Genomic DNA, 16189 nt, shown 5'->3' with positions numbered 1-16189 from the left:
ATTCCCACTGCCCCCTGCCTCCCTGGTGCCCTAGCCTCCCCTGGCCTTCCCTGAACACATCATCTGTGTCTGCATGAGCCCCCCTGCCCAGAGTGCCCTTCTCTACCCCAGGCCCTAGGTGCTAGGTATACTTCATAGACTTACCTCCAATGTCACTTGCTCTGGCACTTTCCATGATCTTTCCACCCCTGCTTCCCATGAACAGTTCTTTCCCTTCCCATGTTTCCATACCTTTTGCTCACCCTTCACTTATTGCTCTCATCATTGGTAGCGCTACTTTTTGTATCACATATCTGCCTCTCCTGGCAGACTACGAACTCTACTTTGACAGCATTGTACCTTAATCCTTTTATTTATGGGATACAATTTAGAGTTTTATGTCTTTCCAACCACAGAGGAGATGAATTATTTGGTTTGGAAAAATGTCATTACTGGGATTTTTCTCCTTGTGTTAAAAATCATTGTTGTGGGGCACCTGGGTGGCTCAGTGGTTGAGTGTCTGCCTTTGGCTCAGGTTGTGATCCTGGGGTCCTGGGATCGAATCCTGCATTGGGTTCTCTGCAGCAGGCCTGCTTCTCCTTCTGCCTTGTCTCTGTCTCTCTCTGTGTGTCTCTCATGAATAAATTTTAATAAATAAAATCTTTAAAAAAATCATTGTTGTAATAACCTCCTTCTTTCACTCTACTTCATGAAATCATTGAGTTAGAAGTATGTGTTTGTGGGACTCCCCCGAGACATCCCCTTCACATTAGGTTTCAGGCTTTGCAGGTGTTCCCTCCCTGGCTCCATTCACCTCTCTTCCTGATTTTTCCCATAGTCTTCTCTCTCCTCAGAACTTTACTTTCACTCTCCTATCCTTGCATTTTTGAATTTGGATCAGCTTCATTGCAGCAGTATCTAAGAGGGCAGTTAAATATATCCCTTTCCCAGGACCTATATTTATCATCATTTAACTTTATATTTCTGAGAACTCATTTCATCTGAGAGCCAGGCTCATCTATGTCCCTCTCCATAGTGACAAAAGGTTAAGCCTGGTTTCAGCTAACATTGCATCAGAATGACCCATGCTGACAGTTCAATTGGACTGCAATCTATATTATTACCACATTCATACTCTGACTTCTAATTACATTAGAAGCACATTATAGGGTAGGGCTTTTGTACCATAGTTTGGTAAAAGGAAATATAAAATTGGCCAGACACAAAGTCTGAGCTCTTTTCACGTTAAGCAATTGTGCATCTTACACATAAAACTTCATTATTTTACCCTATCATTATTCCCCTAAAGAACCCATTGAGTTAATAATGTTAATTGTTGACTGAAAGTCCAGAAACTTAGTTCACGCCAGAAATTAAAATTTAGTTACTGCAGTTAAAACATTGATTTAACGATACAAAGTAATAATACAATTGTATATGGGAAAATAATTCCATTCCTTCATAGCTTTTTGACTTAATACACATAATAGCTATTTTGCATACTTCTCTTTCTTAAACTTCTTTGTCATGCTGTTGCTACTTGAAGTTTCATGAGAGAAAAATCAGAATGCCTTCCTTTCGGTGATTTCTTTTCTATTTCTCACATTCACTTTCCTCCTCTTTCTTCTCTATTCCCCAGAAGAAATGAAACCACTTAGATAACTAATTCATTGTAATTTGGCAGATACACATGAAGTATCTTACTGATCAAGTATTATGCTAGATGTCATGGGCAATTTAAAAATTACAAAAACTAAAACTTTGTCCCTGAACCTAAAAGACTTCCAACTTAGAAATAAAATAAAATCTTATATTTGGATAACTGCAGTACATGATATTGTATCATGAATATATCAAAGGTGAATGAGGCAAAACAATTAATTGATATTTACAAGTAGGTAAGTCAGTATTATAAGGCAATTTTGTCCAAACTGTGTTGCTTGAGATGTTGAATATTTTTCTCCCAAAAAATATTCCCTTAAATAAGAATAAAATATACCAGGTCTTCCAATTCATGATTCACAATGCATGCTGTCATATTAGAGATTCTGAGAGCACTTTCATTTTTTAAAAAAGATGTATTTATTATTTTAGAGAGGAGGGGATGGGCCCGAGCGAAAGAGAGAATCTCAAGCAGACTCCCAGCCGAGTGTAGAGCCCAAAGCAGGGCTCAATCTCACAGCCCCAAAATCAGGACCCAGCTGAAATCAAGAGTCCATCACCCAACTGACTGAGGTGCCCCTCTGAGAGCACTTTCAAGAGAATTTGCTTATGAGATGGAGTAGAGCAAATAAGGACAAGAGTAACAAAAAAGCCGTGGTCTTTTGCATTTGAAATTTGTAGCTTTTAACTTTTATCTCTTATCTTTTTCTTTTTTAGTTAATATAAATAGCAGTGGGAGAAAAAAAGGCAGACAGAAGAGATAAAGGCAGAAAGACAGAGAGGATACAGAAGGGGGTCCCGCTGTAAAGATAAATGTTAACTTTGTGTTATTCATCATTTTCCAAGATTACTTGACCATGGAACTCTTTAAAAATCATACCTAGTAACACACAAAAGGATGATAGTACTCCCTAGGAAAGGAGTAAGGGAATATTAGTTTGTGGCTTAGCTGAAGAAGGATTATAAATCTCATGTTTAAATGGAGGGTTTGAATAAGTGTTACAAACCTTTGGCTCATGTAAAAGAATCCTCAGGCATTTGTGTTCCTGATTTATGCCATAGCCTGAATCTTAGTTCTCTTTGGCCTTAGAATATAATTACATACCTATATCTTTTGTTCTACTTACTCAGGAAGTACAAACTGTATCTTTCTAGAAAGTAAAGGCTTCCTTTACAGTTGCCTCTGAAAAGTGACTGAAGTTCTACTTGTGATTCATCTATCCCTTGTGAGTGTTGTTACTATCTTCCTGTACTGTGTTACGGATGCCATAAGCTACTCTTTTTTCATTTTCTTTTAAAGAGAGCCTACATCTAACCTATTGCCTCTTTTAGCTGTCACCCCTGTCTGCTTATTTCCATTCAGCAAACATGCCGAGAACTTATCCATCTCCATTACTCCTCAACAGTGTTCTACTTAATTTCTACCCTCTGGATCTTGTATCATTCCAACAACGGAAGCAACTGGCTGCTTCAAGTCACATATGATGATTATTGGCTGTTTTTATTTTTCTCAGTTCCTAGAATGATTTCAATTCCTCCTCATTTTTGACATATTTTCCAAGTTCCAGACAGCATTGCTTTTTCCCATTCTACATTTGTAACTGATTGTTCTTTACCTGAGGATCTCACTCAGAAGGCTGCATCTTCCTCCCTCCATGAAGCCTTTCAACGTAAGACAATAAATATATTTGTGCTTCTCTTCTCCAGCCTCCTTACAATTTGTATTCATCACTTGGCTCACTTTTTATCTTGTTATTTAATCATCACCCTTACTTGGTTCTGTTGCATTTGCATATACACACAGTGTGCTAGAATGAATCTGTTTTACTTACCTTAAATTATACACTAAGCTAGGACTGAGACTGTTTTTATTCACTGGGTCTTATCAATAGTCAACAAAGCATTACTTATGTTTGTTTTGGGATTTGACCATTTTCCTGTGATGAAAATCAATAAATGGCACCCCTTTCTGGAGAAGACACAGCAAGCCTTATTCTCTCTGGTTCCTAAGGAAATATGCAGCCCAGTATCAGCCAGGGGCCTACACTGAGTGTCACTTCCCTGAGATCTAAGTTTCTACTGCCCAGTCTTCTCATTTCCCACACTACTTTATGTCTTTTTCTGCTTATCATTATTTCTCTGCTATCTCCATATTCTACTTGCTTATGTGAAATGTTACAGTCATTTAGTAAGAATGTATGAGGGTCAACTCTAAGCAAAGCAAAACAGTGGCATGGGATAAGAGACTACCAAAAGCTATGACATAGTCCATGCTCTTTACCCCTACTTGGCCCTCTAGAACATATAATTTAGTTGGAAAGATAAAGCATGCATACAAAGCAGTTGAGAAGAGTACAGTACTCACAGGAGCAAAATAGACAAGTTTGCCTCAAAGCTTAGAGAAGGGGAAGATCAGTATGAGCTACATTGGCTAGGTGGGGAAATTTTTGCAGAGAAAGTGAAACTTATCTCCTGGAATGAGTAGACTATATCTTTGTTGGAGGGATGAGAAAGGGTAGGGGCAACATTTGAACTGGGGAATCCTAAAGATGAGGGAGAACAAATAAGATACAGGCAGGCTTTGAGTAACTGCAAGTCAGGGGAAGAAAACTGAGTTTTATCCTATAGGTCTAGTATTTCCAGGAGCACCTGGAAGATCTGTCTGTTTTCTATCTTAATTAGAATAAAAATTCTCTTCTAAAGTGTACTGTGTATTTCAAAGTCATTGATATACTAAGCAGTGGAGAGCCATTAGAGATTTTTGAACAAGGAAGTTACATGATGAAAGAATTTCAAGATAGTAAATCTTCCATTAATATGTAGAAGAAGCTGAGGAGAATGGAAATAGGAGGGAGAGCAAGAGCAGAGAGACCAACTATTGCCACAGTCCAGGTTCAAGGCAGTGAAATCTGGCCTGAGCCAATGAAGAAATGCAGAAAGAAGGATAATAGCTCCCATGAAAAGAAGTAGAATATATGCCAGTTAAACAAGGCTGCTTTGTGCCATCATATTTGACATTTGCGATGTACTTTACATACCTTATAAAACCTTCTATGAAATATTGGGTTACTTGGACACTAGGAATAGCAGAAAAATTGTATCCCCTTGCAAAGTCCAAAATCAGTGCTTTGAAGCTTTTCTTTCTCTCCCTTAGGTCTGGTTTCCCAGATACAAACCCTGAGAAAATGAGCCAAGTGATAGTGATTTACTAAGGGAGTGCTTTTAGAGAAAATAGTAAGATATTTGGAGAAGCAAAACAGTAGCAACTGAGGACAAGCAAGGGTGTGATTTCAGGGTAAATCAAGATGCAGGCTGATCTGGAAGGGGAGCTCCCAGTTGAGTCAATGTGCTGGTCTTTCACTGCCTGCACTGAGGCTTCGCCTATGGAACATAGTAATAGGCAAGGAGAGAGAAAAATCCTGGGCACTCCTGGCTTTTTGAGCCCCTGGGGCAAAACACTTCTAGCAGTCCAAGGACAGTCAGTCATCTGAAGAGATGCTCAGGTGGAGTTAGAAGCAAAGTATAAAGAAAGCAACTGGCATTTGTAAATTCTCTAGAGAATAAATTTAAGAAAGCGATATATATGTTAAGTCGATAGAGAAAGAGAGAAAGATATAAAGCACTGATTTTTTTACTTACCAAGGGCTAAAAATTTTCTATCCCTAGTGTTCAGATAATCCAGTTTATAGAAGGTTTTATAAGATATGTAAAGCATGTTGCAAATATCAAATGTTATGGCACAAAGCAGCCTTGTTTAATTGGGATAAATTCTACCTCTTTTCCTGTGAACTCCTCCCCATGTATCAGTGTGATCCTCTCTTTTTCCTGAGCAGTTAATGGCTTATGACAGTTAATGGCTTATGACCATTTGCTCTCAAATGGGAGCAAAGTGCACTTGTTGGTAAAAAAAAGAGTAGGACTGTTGGGCTGTGCTATGTGCAACCACATTAGAGATTCATGGCCATAACTTTAAAGTGAGACCAGTCTACAAGTTGTGTGATTTCTGTCTAGAAACATTTAGTGTCACAGAAGCACACAAAGAAAAGGGAGATATTTGGACTTAACCAGATTTGGAAGTTAGCCAAGCGAGTTAATGGAGGGGAAAAATGGTTAAAGGAGTTAAAGTTTGCAAGTAAATGATTATGGTGATGGACCATGGGATCTAGGCTAGGTTAAAAAAAAAAAGTAGGATCTCTGAATTAATAGGAAGTCTTGATATGGTGAAGGAATTGATGAATTAGATATACTAGGTAAATGAGCTGAAGTTAATGGGCATACAGAAGAACACTTGAATGGAGTTGGAGGTGCTGCAGTTTTTCCAGTTGACAAAGTTGAGGATAAGACCTTGAGAGTGAATAACAGGTGAGCTATAGGAAAAGATTATGAAGGGCAGCCCCGGTGGCCCAGCAGTTTATCCCCGCCTTCGGCCCAGGGTGTGATCCTGGAGATCTGGGATCAAGTCCCACATCGGGCTCCCTGCATGGAGCCTGCTTCTCCCTCTGCCTGTGTCTCTGCCTCTCTCTCTCTCTCTCTCTCTCTCTCTCTCTCGTTCTCTGTGTGTGTGTGTGTGTGTTCGTGAATAGATAAAATCTTAAAAAAAAAAAAGAGGAAAAGATTATGAAGATGAGGAAGTCAAAGAAACAAGAGACTAGACCGTTCAATAGATTATCCAAATAAGAGACTAGGGTGTTCAGTAGATTCACCCAAGTAGTAAAATGTCCAAGAATAATCACAGGAATGACAGTTCTCAGAATTTTTTGGTCTCCTGCTTAGTCAAATAAAAACAAAGGGGAATAAAAACAAACAACTCCATAAGATGTCCTAAATGGATGAGCAATTAACTTTCACAACAGTATTTATTCATCTTGATACCTAAAAATAGGCATAATGTTTAAGTACCAACATCATTTTACCTTTATTTACAGTGAATATTTATATAAACAAAGACAGTATCAAACCTTCATGGTTTCCCTTAATAATTATTTAGTGTCTCCCTGGATTATTAATTAAAAGCTATAAAGGTCATTGGGAAAATAATTTTAAATCTATGTAGAGAGTGATAGATAACTATCCATTTCATTATAACTCAAGGAAATAACTTGAACTGGAGTTATTGGTATGTCCCATTCATTTATTATTTTTTGCATAATTAGTTCATTGTAGCCTACTTTATTTCCAAAGGGACTTCTGGTCATCTTTATTCCAATTATAATAGTGCATAGTCTTGGTACTTATGGTGACAAATATTCAGTGAAAGATATATTCTTAGAAGAACAGGGCTATCCTGGACACAAATTGAGCAGATTGCATGTTCACTCAGCTTATTATGTACTTTATCTTACACTTGTATATGATCTCTAGTTGTTTCTTATTTATCCTATACCTAACTAAGCAACTCTAAGGAAGAATTAATATGTTCTATTTCTATTTTTAAAATATAATCTTTTTGCTTTGATTTATTATATTCTCCAGTCCCTGAAGATTAGGTAGCTAACTCATTAAATTCATCAAGTAGCAATGAAATGGTAGCAGCATTTAGCAGAAACTAGCAGGATGAGGTGACAGAGAATGCAGGGACTTTAGGAAGTTGTATTTTTGTAGAGAAGAAATAGAGTGATGGAAAGAGCTGTGGGATAAGGGATTCACATTTTAGACTAGACCCTCATCTGCCCCTTCACTATGAGGAGTATTTTAAACTTAAATTACTCATTTATAAAATGTGATACTATAATCTGAATAAATTAGGAAAAAAAGTTTTTATAAAGCATTAAAAATATAGGATACAGGATGCTTGGTGGCTCAGTGGTTGAGTACCTACCTGTCTTTAGCTCAGGTCGTGATCCTGGGGTCCTGTGATCGAGTTCCACATCAGGTTCACTGCAGAGAGTCTGCTTCTTCCTCTGCCTATGTCTTTGCCTCTCTCTGTGTGTCTCTCATGAATAAATACAATCTTTTAAAAATACATATTTATATAGGTTACTATTCTTACTTAAGTATGGTGGCATAATTGCTCCAAGATGTCTAATGTCCTCTTTTTTTAAAAAAGATTTTAATTATTTAACATTATCCTGTCTGTGCTAAAGACAGAGTGAAAGGAGGGAGGCAAGAAAGGGAAGATGGAGAACATGAAAAGGGAGGGTGGGGAGAAGGGCTGGCATGAGAGAAATGAAGCTATGCCTGAGCTAGATACAGCCTGAAGCAGAAGTGTGCTCCCCCAGAAACATGCCCCACTTATTACTCATCCAGCCTCATCTTGTTTCACTTCCCCTCACAGCCTGGTCCAGGCTCACTGACTTCTTTTTGGTTCTCAGGACATCCCTGCTTTTTGCTCATTTCAGCGTCTTTACACACAGATTCCCCTTGTGTGGATCCTGTCCTCCCACTCAATCTTTATCCAGGACAGATCTCCACCCTCCTTGTACCTTTCAGCCTCAACTTGAATATCACTCTTAAGAGGCTTTCTCTGAGCCCCCACTTTGAAGTAGAGTCTTAGGTCCTACTTGCTAAACAGCTTTTCCATTACAGCCCTCTCCACAGTTGAACATGCATTGGAAGTATCATGTGTTCAATCTCTCTCTCTCTCTCTCTCTCTCTCTCTCTCTCTCTCCTAGTTAGAAGCTCCATGAAGGCAGAGAGCATGTCAGTGTGTTGCACTTTCTACCCTCCAAGGCCTGCCAGAGTCATTAAGTAGAAACTGGTGAAGAGATAAACCAATCACTTGAGAAATTTAATAAGAGTATTGTCATTCTTATTCTTTGGGCTACAAATATCCACAAGTGGAAATGGTTATTGTTGTCAGAATAGAAAGATTTGTGTGCTGATGAATTTTTTAACTCATCTGAAAGACAAAAACGTATATCTGATCCACACGTTTAAACTAAGAAAACTGAAAAACAGACATTGCTAGATGGTTAACTCACAGTGGCTTGGTATTTCAGGTTGGAATTGTACAGTATGGAGAAAATGTAACCCATGAGTTCAACCTCAATAAGTACTCATCAACAGAAGAAGTACTTGTTGCAGCAAATCAAATAATCCAGAGAGGTGGCCGCCAGACTATGACAGCCCTTGGAATAGACACAGCCAGGTATGTGGATTAAAAAAATAAACCAAAGTAAAAGACTATGAAAAAATAACTGCTCACAATCAAGCCTTCTGGAGTGTTGATTGAACATTTACCTTGACAATATTTAACTGTCTTTTTTAAAAATATTTTTTAAAACTAGGTCCCACTGGCTAACTAATAGTTATAGGATCAAGTTTTTCTACAATATGGTCTCCCCTCACTTCATATCTTTCCTCTTATTCCAAAGGTTGAAATGATGGAAAGTCAGTCACAAAAATTACTGTAGTCTTCTCTATCATATTCCTTATTACTAAGACATAATATTAGTGAATATTTTTCCCTTTGTTCTTTGTTTACAGCTTCTAGGAATCTCATTTTTTTTTAAAAAGGATTAATATTCATTTATTTCTACTCAATATGTATTTATATCTTAGTATGTTCATAATTTTACAGTACCTGATATAGGGTTATTGAAGCTCTCAAGTAAGATTTTTTAAGCGGCTAAATTCAATACTGCTGTATTTGAAATCATTTGAAAGCCTAATCAATTGCAAAGATTAAAAGAAGTTGTAAGAACATCATCATTTGTTTGCTTTTTCTTCCTTTCTCCAAATTCCCTCTTAATTACATCCCTTCCTTATTCTTACACTTCCATGGAGAACACATAATCCACTCTGGTTGAATTTATTCTATGAGAAGCTAAGAACTATTCTTTGATTACAGTGTGGAACAATTTTTTTCTGTTTTTTTTCCCCCAACTGCACTCAACTCTTATCTCTTGCTATTTTCTTCCTGAGTTGCCTTTAAAGCTAGTAAGGTTCTGAACAAAAACTAAACAATACCAAAATCTTGAGAAATCTAGTAAGTAGTTGGATTAATATTAAGGATCCTTCTGTTAAGTATCTTCAACTTCTCAACTGACTTTAAAGTGCTAACTATCCATGCTCTCATTTTACCTGCCTGCTAAGATCAGTATTTTATGCGGGTTAAAATAATTAATATGGATATTAAAGAATGAGTTGGATATTTAAAAATTTAAAATTTCATGTGCAGCATTAGATTCATAAGTGTTAGAGAAGCATGTGGTTCTAGTTATATGGGGCTCAAGAGAAAAATAACCACAAACAGATGGGGTAATTTTACATTTACCTGCCTGTAGGATCACCAATTTGCATGCACAAAGAGTGTGCATATTGAGGTGTAGTGAATGCACCCTCTTAAATAATTGCTAAGTGTGACTGCACAAAGTAAATCAAAGTGTTCTTTGAAAGCTCTGAGGCTGTAGGGAGCTGTGTATTTTCCACAGGCAACCACTTAAGAATGAATATTCGTCTTTGAAAACTAACTGAAGAAATATTCTGGCTGCTTTGCTCTTGCATAAATACACTCTAAATACCATGACCCTATATGGTTTTTGCCTACATGTTTCACAAAGGGCCTAGCTGTAGAACACACAGTTTATTGAGTTCTGTATATAAATACAACTCCGTAATGGTATTACTAAGTATCCTCCTTGTACATTAGTTTTTCACATTAAAGCATATTTTTAATTGCTCTTTATTCCTTTTAGGCAGGGACAGTTACAAACAATATTTTTAATTTGTTAGAATCCTTGACTTCTATTTTCATTGGATGATAGTATTTGGGGTAAAGGGCAATTTGCTGAAAATATTTGAAACAGAAAAAGTATGCTCAGAAGTTCTGCCAGTGGCTACTCTTACATTATATAAAACCAACACTTGTTTAGATCTACCAGATTTTCTTTAAGAAATGTCTTTCGGGATGCCTGGGTGGCTCAGCGGTTAAGCGTCTGCCTTCGGCTCAGTGTATGATCCCAGAGTCCCGGCATTGAGCCCCACATCAGGTTCCCTGCATGGAACCTGCCTCTCCCTCTGCCTGTGTCTTTGCCTCTGTGTGTGTGTGTGTCTCTCATGAATAAATAAATAAATAAAACCTTAAAAAAAATAAATGTCTTTTAATCATCTCCATCAGTTGAGGTTCATTCAATAATGGCCTGGATCTCCAAGGGATTTAGGAAGTTTTGGTGATCCTGTAAGGATCAAGTCTTATATAATATCCATGTCTGAACTTCATTTAAAGACTAGCCTTTAACATCTGTTTTCACCTTTGTTTGTGCATATAAAGAAGTCAGAAAAATCTATCTGTATAGTGTAGAAGGCAGAGATACACAGCTCCCTAGTGATCATTTTTTAATAGCTTCTTTATTTTGAAAATTTTAAGAAAAATCAAAAAATTAGTACAACAAAATCCTGTGTACTCAACCAAACAAATCAACAATTGTTAACATCTTGTCATACTGGATTCAGTCCTTTTAAAGGAAAATAATCACAGATGAAATCTCTTTGTCCATGTCACTAGGATCTTCTCTCCTGTTCACAAGATACCTACTATTGTGCACTTACTGTGTATCTACAGTAAAACTAGTGTGTATTGTGAAAATCCTTTGAAAGGTTAGCTTAAGAAAAATAATTTTTAACATATCCCAAACTACGGCTATCTGTCCTCTTAACCAAATAAAACTATTGAAATGGACCATTCACTATAATGAATGCTACATTTTATGCCAAAATCTAAAAAATATCATATGAAATCCTTTCAATGTTATTCTTAAGTAAAATTTACTTGACTCCAGAGAGGAAAGTGAATTGAGTGAAAGAAAATAATAGAGGAGAAATGTGCCTCTGTGTGTGTGTGTGTGTGTGTGTGTGTGTCTGTATGTGTGTAGAAGCACAAAACAAATAAAAATTGTTAATTTCCCCTCTCTTCCATCTCTTTCCATAAATGCTTTTTGAATTAAATAAAAAATTCCTTTCTTTGCAGTTAGGTTATAGAATTTTCCCTTTCTCTCCATGCCACTTTCTTCCACTCCAGCCCCAGGAGCCTATGTCCTAAAACCTCGTTCAGACCAAATGTTTCATACCTACTCCATCTGCTCTTAATCCCCAAAGCCCTGCTCTGTCACTGACTCAGATCACAGTGATCTGCAGTCTTTTATTACTATGTCCGATTTTCCCCCATACCCAAGAACACTCTCAAATACTATCAGCCATACAAAATTCTCCTCAGCTTAGAAGATTTCCATACTCTTCCATAAATGTTAGACTAGATGTGGTGGAAGTGATTATAAAGTAAAAGCTTCTGCCAAAAGCAGAAAAAAGGAGTGTTTATAGAGAAAGGAGTGGCAGAGAGAGTATTTAAGATATGACCTTTTCTAGGTCTGATGTGTGTGCTCCAGTCACACCTTCCCTGAGAAGTTTTTAAAGAATGAAATACTGCTGCCCTTTGTAGATGGGAGATGTGATGATTAGCAAAATGGTGACCTCTTCATCATCTGGGAGAAATCTAAAACTATTACAAATAGCGATCATTATGCCTCCCAGCTTGAATGATGGTTGTCAATGTTATCTTGGAAGGACAACACTGGTCTAACTAAGTTGACAGTGTTTTTCTTTTGTTTATCACTTTGCCTAACCTTGGGGTGGTGTTTTATTTGCTTTTTTTTCCTTGTGATCACTTCAGGAAGGAAGCTTTCACTGAAGCCCGGGGTGCCCGAAGGGGAGTTAAAAAAGTCATGGTAATTGTGACTGATGGGGAGTCCCATGACAACCATCTACTGAATAAAGTCATCCAAGACTGTGAGGATGAAAACATTCAGCGGTTTTCCATAGCTGTAAGTACATGGTTAACATGGTTTTCAAACTCTGGTGCAGAGACAAGAGATGTGTACATATCATGGTTATTTTATTAAATTTACACAAACAATGTTGAAAAGGAAAAACTTCTCTATTTGAAGGTAAACTCTGTGGGGGTAGGATTGGGTCGTGCTCCCTTTGTATCCTAGGGAAGAAAGGACAATAAAAGAGACAGAAGTAGGAGAGGAAAAGGAAGAGAAGAAAAGGAGAAGAGTATGCCCCAGCAAGGGGAAGAATGCTGGAGGGACATAGGGAGGAATGGAGGAAGGGAAGAAAAGAGTGAGAGAAGGAAGGAGAAAGTAGAAGGTAGGAATAAAAAGGAAGGGAGGGAAGAAAGGAGAAAACTGAAGAAATGCTAGAAATAAATTCATTGCCTGGAGAATAGTCCAAGATGATAGAGGGGTAGAGACCTTAATTTTGTCTTGTCCCAGGAATTCAGCTAGATAGCTATCAAAGCATTCTGAACACCTGCAAACTCAACCAGAGATGTAAGAAAAGTATAGCTGCAACTCTACAAATAGAATAACGACCACTTTCTGCAAGAATAACAAGATGGAAAAACTCACCTCAAAAAAGAGAACAAGAGGCAGTACTGACTGCCAGGGACTTATTCAGTATGGGTATAAGTAAGACATTGGACCTAGAGTTCAGAATAATAATTATAAAGATACTAGCTGGGCTTGAAAAAAGCATAGAAGACACTAGAGAATCCCTTTCTGGAGAAATAACTAAAATCTAATCAAGTTGAAATAAAAAAGGCTATTAGTGAGATGCAATAAAAATGGAGGCTCTTACTGCTAGGATAAATGAGGCAGAAGAGAGAATTAGTGATATAGAGGACAAAATGACAGAGAATAAAGAAGCTGAGAAAAAGAGAAATAAACAACTACTGAATCACAAATGGAGAATTTGAGAGGTAAGTGATACCATAAAAAGAAACAATATTAGAATTGGGATCCCAGAAGAAGAGGAAAGTGGGTGAGGGAGGGGCAGAGGGTATATTGGACCAAATTATAGCAGAGAATTCCCTAATCTGAGGAAAAAAACATATAATTCTAGAAAGCACATAGAAACCCCTCTCAAAATCAATAAAAAAAATAGGTCAACACCTCAACATATAATAGTGAAGTTTACAAATCTCAGAGACAAAGAGAAAATCCTGAAAGCAGCTCAGGACAAGAGGTCCATAACCTGCAAGGGTAGAAACATTAGACTGGCAGCAGTCCTATCCTCAGAGACCTGGCAGGCAGAAAGGACTGGCATGACATATTCAGGTGCTAAATGAGAAAAATATGCAGCCAAGAATACTGTATCCAGCCAGGCTGTCATTCAAAATTGAAGGAGAGAGAAAAAGCTTCCAGGACAAACAGAAACTAAAAGCATTTGTGGTCACTAAGCCAGCCCTAGGGGATCCTTTAAGTGAAGAGAGAACCCAAAAGTAACATAGATCAGAAAGAATAGAAACAATATACAGAAACAGTGACTTTTAAGATTTAATACAGAAGGTAATAATGGAACAAAATTAATCTTTCAATAGTTTCTCTGAATGTAAAAGGGCTAAATGACCCCAAAAAGACACAGGATATCAGATTGGATAAAAAGGCAAGACCCATTGATATGCTGTGTGGAAGAGACCCATTTTAGACCCAAAGACACCTCCAGATTGAAAGTGAGGGGATGGAAAACCATTTATCATGCTAATGAACATCAAAAGAAAGCTGGAGTGACAATCCTTATATCAGAAAAATTAGATTTTAAAGTGAAGACTAATAAAAGATGAGAAAGGACACTATATAATAATAAAAGGATCTATCAACAAGAAGAGTAACAACTGTAAATATTTATGTCCCTAACATGGGAGCAGCCAAATATATAAACCAATTGGTAACAAAATTACAGAAACACACTGATAATAATATAATAATAATAGAGAACTTTAACACACCAATCACTGAAATGTATAGACCAGATCATCTAAGCAGAAGATCAATAAGGAAACAAGGGCTTTGAATAACACACTGGACCAGATGGACTTCACAAATCTATTCAGAGCATTCCATACTAAAGCAACAGAATACACACTCTCCTTGAGTGCACATAGCACATTCTCCAGAATAGATCACATACTGGGTCACAAATCAGGTCTCAACTACTGCCAAAAGATTGGAATCATTCCCTGCATATTCTCAGATCAGAATGCTTGGATACTTGAACTCAATCACAAGAATAAATTTGAAAAAACTCAAATACATGGAAGCTAAAGAGCATCCTACTAAAGAAGGAATAGGTCAACCAGGAAATTAAAGAGGAATTTTTTTAAAATTCATGGAAACAAATGAAAATGAAAACACATCTGTTCAAAATTTGGGGAATGCAGCAAAAGTGGTCCTAAGAGGGAAGTATACAGCAATATAAGCCTTTTTCAAGAAATAAGAAACAAGAAAGATCTCAAATATATAACCTAATCTTACACCTGAAGAAGCTGGAGAAAGAACAGCAAATAAAGCCTAAACCCAGCAGGAGAAGAGATTTTAATACAGATTAGAGCAGAAATCAATGAAATATAAGTCAAAAGAGCAGTAGAACAGATCACAAAACTAGGAGCTGGTTCTTTGAAAGAATTAATAACATTGATAAACCCCTGGCCAGATGTATCAAAAAGAGAAAGGACCCAAACAAATAATATCATGAATGAAAGAGGAGAGATCACAACCAACACTGAAGAAATACAAACAATTATAAGAGCAACTCTATGCCAACAAATTAGGCAATCTGGAAGAAATGGATGCATTTCTGGAGACGTATAAACTAACAAAATTGAAACAGGAAGAAAAAGAAAACCTAAATAGAGCCATAACCAGCAAAGAAATTGAAGTAGTAATCAAAAATCTCCCAACAAACAAGAGTCCAGGGCCAGATGGCTTCCCAGGGGAATGCTACCAAACATTTAAAGAAGAATTAATATCTATTCTTCTGAAGTTGTTTCAAAAAATAAAACTGAAAGGAAAACTTCCAAACTCTTTCTTTGAGGTCAACATTACCTTAATCCCAAAACCAGACAAAGACCCCACCAAAAAGGATAATTACAGACCAATATCCCTGATGAACATGGATGCAAAAATTCTCACCAAGATACCAGCCAATAGGATCCAAGAGTATATTTAAAGGATTATTCACCATGACCAAGTGGGATTTATTCCTGTGCTGCAAGGATGGTTCAACACCTGCAAATCAGTCAATGTGATACACTACATTAATAAAAGAAAGGACAAGCACCATATGATTCTCTCAATAGATGCAGAAAAAGCATTTGACAAAGTACATCATTATTTCTTGATTAAAACTCTTCACAGTGTAGGGATAAAAGGAACATGCCTCAATATCATAAAAAAAAAACATATACAAAAAGCCCACATCAAATATCATTGTCAATGGGAAAAATTGAGAGCTTTTCCCCTGAGGTCAGGAACACAGCAGTGATGTCCACTATCACCAGGGTTGTTCACCATAGTACTAGAATTCCTAGCCTCAGCAATCAGACAACACAAAGAAATAAAAGGCATCCAAATTGGCAAAGAAGAAGGCAAACTCTCACTCTTCACAGATGACATGATATTCTATGTTGAAAACCCAAAAGACTCCACCCTAAAATTGCTAGAACTCATACAAGAATTCAGCAGTGTCAGGATATAAAATCAATGCACAGAAATAAGTTGCATTTCTATACGTTAACAATGAGACAGGAGAAAGAGAAATTAAGGAGTCGATC

At 37.1% G+C, this 16189-nt stretch overlaps 1 protein-coding gene across 1 annotated transcript in view; it reads left to right on the top strand.

The window, feature by feature from the left end:
- Positions 1-16189, top strand: part of ITGA1 (integrin subunit alpha 1) — a 161290-nt gene that overhangs the window by 77124 nt on the left and 67977 nt on the right. The window contains exons 7-8 of the mRNA XM_072756940.1: positions 8580-8728; positions 12248-12398. Coding sequence (XP_072613041.1) covers positions 8580-8728; positions 12248-12398 — 300 coding nt within the window. The remainder of the gene's footprint in view (positions 1-8579; positions 8729-12247; positions 12399-16189) is intronic.

This window comes from Vulpes vulpes, chromosome 4 (genome assembly GCF_048418805.1).
Source record: "Vulpes vulpes isolate BD-2025 chromosome 4, VulVul3, whole genome shotgun sequence".
Lineage (NCBI taxonomy): Eukaryota > Metazoa > Chordata > Mammalia > Carnivora > Canidae > Vulpes > Vulpes vulpes.
This window is presented reverse-complemented; position numbering and strand designations above follow the sequence as displayed.